General features: G+C 30.1%; 1 protein-coding gene across 1 annotated transcript; it reads right to left on the bottom strand.

The window, feature by feature from the left end:
- Positions 1-2,317: 2,317 nt before the first annotated feature.
- LOC145038357 (uncharacterized) lies at positions 2,318-3,227 on the bottom strand. The gene has a single exon (XM_078986744.1). It carries the CDS (start codon positions 3,194-3,196, stop codon positions 2,318-2,320), a length of 879 nt encoding a protein of 292 aa, XP_078842870.1. The 5' UTR covers positions 3,197-3,227.
- Positions 3,228-4,204: the final 977 nt, after the last annotated feature.

Genomic DNA, 4,204 nt, shown 5'->3' with positions numbered 1-4,204 from the left:
ATATCAATATTTATAAGAGGTGGACTACTTATTGCCACATCACTATGCCATCTAAGTTTGGTTAGCTTGGTAACCGACTAATTTTAAGTTCAATCACCTAATTATCAGGTGAAATGTCACGTAAAAGATTTATTGTGCACAAAAATACTTGAGTGACTAAATTTGTAAATTAATCAAATTTCGTTGTGCTACAGTGCCAAAAACCCTATAAAAAAACCTTATATTTATCCGAAAATATAATTTTTAAATGAAAAAAATAATATAATTATATGGTTTCATATATATATATATATATATATATATATATATATATATATATATATATATATATATATATATATATATATATATATATATATATGAAACCATATAATTATATTATTTTTTTCATTTATATATATATATATATATATATATATATATATATATATATATATATATATATATATATATATATATATATATATATATATATATATATATATATATATACAGAGTGAGAGAGAGTAAATTACACAAATGGTCCATATGGTTTGGGGTAATTTGCGTGTTGATCCCTAACTTATTTTTTAATTCGGAAGGTTCTTATTGTTTGTTTTTGTTACGCACTTAATCCATACTATTTGTTTTTGTTATCCGGTTGGTCTCTGTCTTACCTAAAAAGATTATTATTTAAATAATGAAAAATTATGGGATAGATAAGGTAAGGTAAGTGGGTGAGGTTATGGATGTGTTTATTTAAATAAATTAAAAAATCAAAGGAAAAATAGTATTTTTATGAAAGACATGGACCAATCGCGTAACAAAAACAAAAAATAAAGATCTTCCAAGTTAAAAAAATAAGTTAGGGACTAAACATGCAAATTAACCTAAACCATCGGGGCCATTCATGTAATTTACTCATATATTTAAGGTTGCAAACGGAACAAAAAAACAATATCTGATTTGGAACGAAAAAATAGAGTATAACGTCATCAAATCTAAACAAATTGGAAAAATAATGACGAAATTAGAACAAAAAATTGATTGTGAAAATTGAAAATAAAAAATGAAAGCTTACTCTCAAAATTGAAAATTTAGTGTCTTTAGTGATATTTCATTTTTTTTTCAATTTTCACGCACCAGCAAATCATTTCAGCATATCACGTCATAAAAGGTAACAAATCATCATTCAACGTCCGCAGACAACCAGGTTGACCGGTCAAGTAGTCATAATTGTAACAAACGGGAAACGTAGTGACTAATTTGAGATAAAAAAAAATAGAACAGTATCAAAATCGAACTTTTATTTAAACTTAATGACTTTTGTAGTATTTACCCTTTTACTTTTTTTTTTTAAAACCTTACAAAAATAATTGCACCAAGTATATGTGTTAAAACTAAAAAACAATCATATGAAACCAAACCATATAGAAAACTGAAAAAACGCACTACAAAAATAACAGCACCATTCAGTCTTGTGGTTAGAATAATCAAATTTGCGGTTCGTGGTTAGGTTTAAACCAATAGCCGTATCAAAATGTATCATGTTCATCCCTAAAATTTAAGATGCTAATTTGTTTAATTAATCCTGCAATAAGAAAAGCCCTTTATGGGTAACGGACTAAGTTAAAATAAATAATAATAATAATTATTATTATTAAATAAAAAAAAAAAAAAAAAAAAAAAAAAAAAAAAAAAAGGGGTAGGGATTAAAAGTTCAAAGCCCGTCTATCTATTATGGAGTTATTCACCAAATAAGCTTAAAATTTTAACTATTTTTGTTTGATTATTTTAGTCTTTAATTTTTTTTGTTTTATGTAATTTTGGTAAATTTCACCCAATTGTTGGTAGATTATGTGGGTTTTTTAATTTTAATTCTTCAATTTTGTGTTAGACCCAATATTAAATGATTGGTCTAATTAAGAAATTATAAATAAATAAAAATTATCTTTATAAAAATAAAAAATAAAAAAAAATTAAAAAAAAAATTAAAAAAAAAAAAAAAACCAACAACAACAACACAAATACTCCTATGGTTAAAAGGGTTGTAGATTATTATCTTGATATGTTTGACTGTACATGCCCAGCCTATAAACAGTGCTAGCCATTGGTCTTAATTATTATACATATTGAACTTATTTTCAATTCTTTAACAAACAAATTAATATCAATTTTAAACTGCATGAGGATATTTTGATCGTTGTATAGCTTGAAACCAATAAGAAATTGTCAAAACTTTAATAATCGTCAGGAACACTATGTAATGCAGCAAAACTTGAATATAAACAAGATAAAGAGTTAAATGAAAAAGATTAAAGAACTCAATGGTGTGTGATTAAGCAGCGTTGTTTTGAGCGTCAACATCTCTCTCCAAACATGCAATTGCAAAGCACAGCTTCTCCTCTCTGCGAAACGACCAAACCTGAATCTTTTTGTTTATCTCCAAATCCTTTTTATTCGCCATCACAAAGTGGTTCCAGTTGGTTTTGAGGACGTAGTTTCTGGTGCTGTTCATGCGCCACATCTTCAACATCATCGGCTCCTCATGCATCTCTAATCTTGGCCCCAACAATCTCACCTTCAATTCCATTCCATTCTCCAAATCTTCTTTCTCATTTTTCCTCAAGAACTCATCCGGTTTCAGTTGTTTCATCGGCATACTCAACCTGTTCTGGTTTTCCTTCAGATCACTTCTGTACAATGTTTTCTGGATCACCGCCTTCGCTTCTGTCCCCTTCAGCTTATTCGTAATGAACTCTTCCAACTCCTGGGTTATCTGGTTCTTCACAATCTCCACCTTTTTGTTCTTCTCTACTGTTGGAGTACTTTTGGACCTTTTTCTTTCTTCAACTGCGTTCATCTCATTATTCGTGATGAACTGTTTCAACTGCTGGGTTACCTGGTTGCTCACAATCTGTGTAGTAGGTTTAGGTTGCTGCATCTTTATCTTCTTCGTAGGACGTTTGCACAACTTTTTTCTTTCTTCACACTTAATTTGCTCGGCTAAGGCATCTTCGCGAGCAAACTTCTTCATCTTTTCCTCATACAACTCCATGATCTTCTTTCGATAAAATTCTCTTTCAGCCTCATTCTCAACCTCATCCTCCCCGGCCAGTAGATAATATTCATCATTATCATCCTCCTCAAATGCCATACAAGCAGAATGGGCACGCTTGTTTCTTCCTTTTGCATTCTGTGCCAGTAGATTTCCCATTGCTTTGCAATGAAGAATTTAAGTTTTCAATGAAATCTCTAAACAGAAGTAGAATGTGAAATCGGATATGAATGATTAGTCCTTGCGTTGCTATATTTATACACGCGGAAGTGTTACTTTTGGAGTTGAGCAAACGCTGTAATGCAAATAGGAAGGTTATTATTTAAGGAAAATATATGGTTTTTTAGATACTTATGATTAAATATCTGCAACGCTGTTGATACGTAAACATAGGAAGGTTTTAAATTAGAATATGAAGAACCAATAGTATATCCCATATTTATCGGAGATCAATAGATTTTTTTTCTAAATCTGTTAATTACCAGATCTCGCCTGTGAGTGCATCTTATACTCAAAAAAGGAAAGTTTTTGGTTTCTTGTTACCGAATTAATTACAAGTACTTGTAATCTTATCATATCACTTTGATTTCATAACTGCTCTAAGATATTCCCTACTTACAACCAAATATGAAAACAAAAAACCAAGCATTTCAAAGATCGGTAAAATACTCATATAAAATATATTTTAGATTTATTATGTAACTAATACAAACATATATTAATCAAGTTCATATTGGTAAATTAAGAACTAGAATAGAATCGAAAAGAAATTACTACTTGGTTAGTTCTAACTAAGGTGTTGTTTGTTTTTTTAGAGACAAAATATATGCGGTCTGCGGACCACATCTGCAAACATCTGTAGTAGAAGACATAAAGCAAACGTCTGCAGTCTGCAAGAAGAAAACTGTTTGTTTTTAACATCTGTATATTGTTAAAATAAACTAAGATTTAGATATATACCGATTTTTTTAAACATAAAAAATATTACAACAAACGAGGGAAAAGGAGAATAAGGTGCCGGCTGGAGGTAGGGGAATAAGGTGGCGGCTGTAGTCGTGAATCGCCGCCATGTGCGGGTGGTTGTAGTCTTGAACCACCACCGCTCGAGGTGGCAATGGGTGGTGCCTGACCTTGTGAAACTCAAAAATAACCTAAAAACTTAACCTT

This window comes from Lactuca saligna, chromosome 4 (genome assembly GCF_052625555.1).
Source record: "Lactuca saligna cultivar CGN05327 chromosome 4, ASM5262555v1, whole genome shotgun sequence".
Taxonomy (NCBI): domain Eukaryota; kingdom Viridiplantae; phylum Streptophyta; class Magnoliopsida; order Asterales; family Asteraceae; genus Lactuca; species Lactuca saligna.
This window is presented reverse-complemented; position numbering and strand designations above follow the sequence as displayed.

Coding starts and splice junctions, on each gene's coding strand:
- LOC145038357 (XM_078986744.1), bottom strand. CDS start 3,196: ATGGGAAATCTACTGGCACAGAATGCAAAAGGAAGAAACAAGCGTGCC.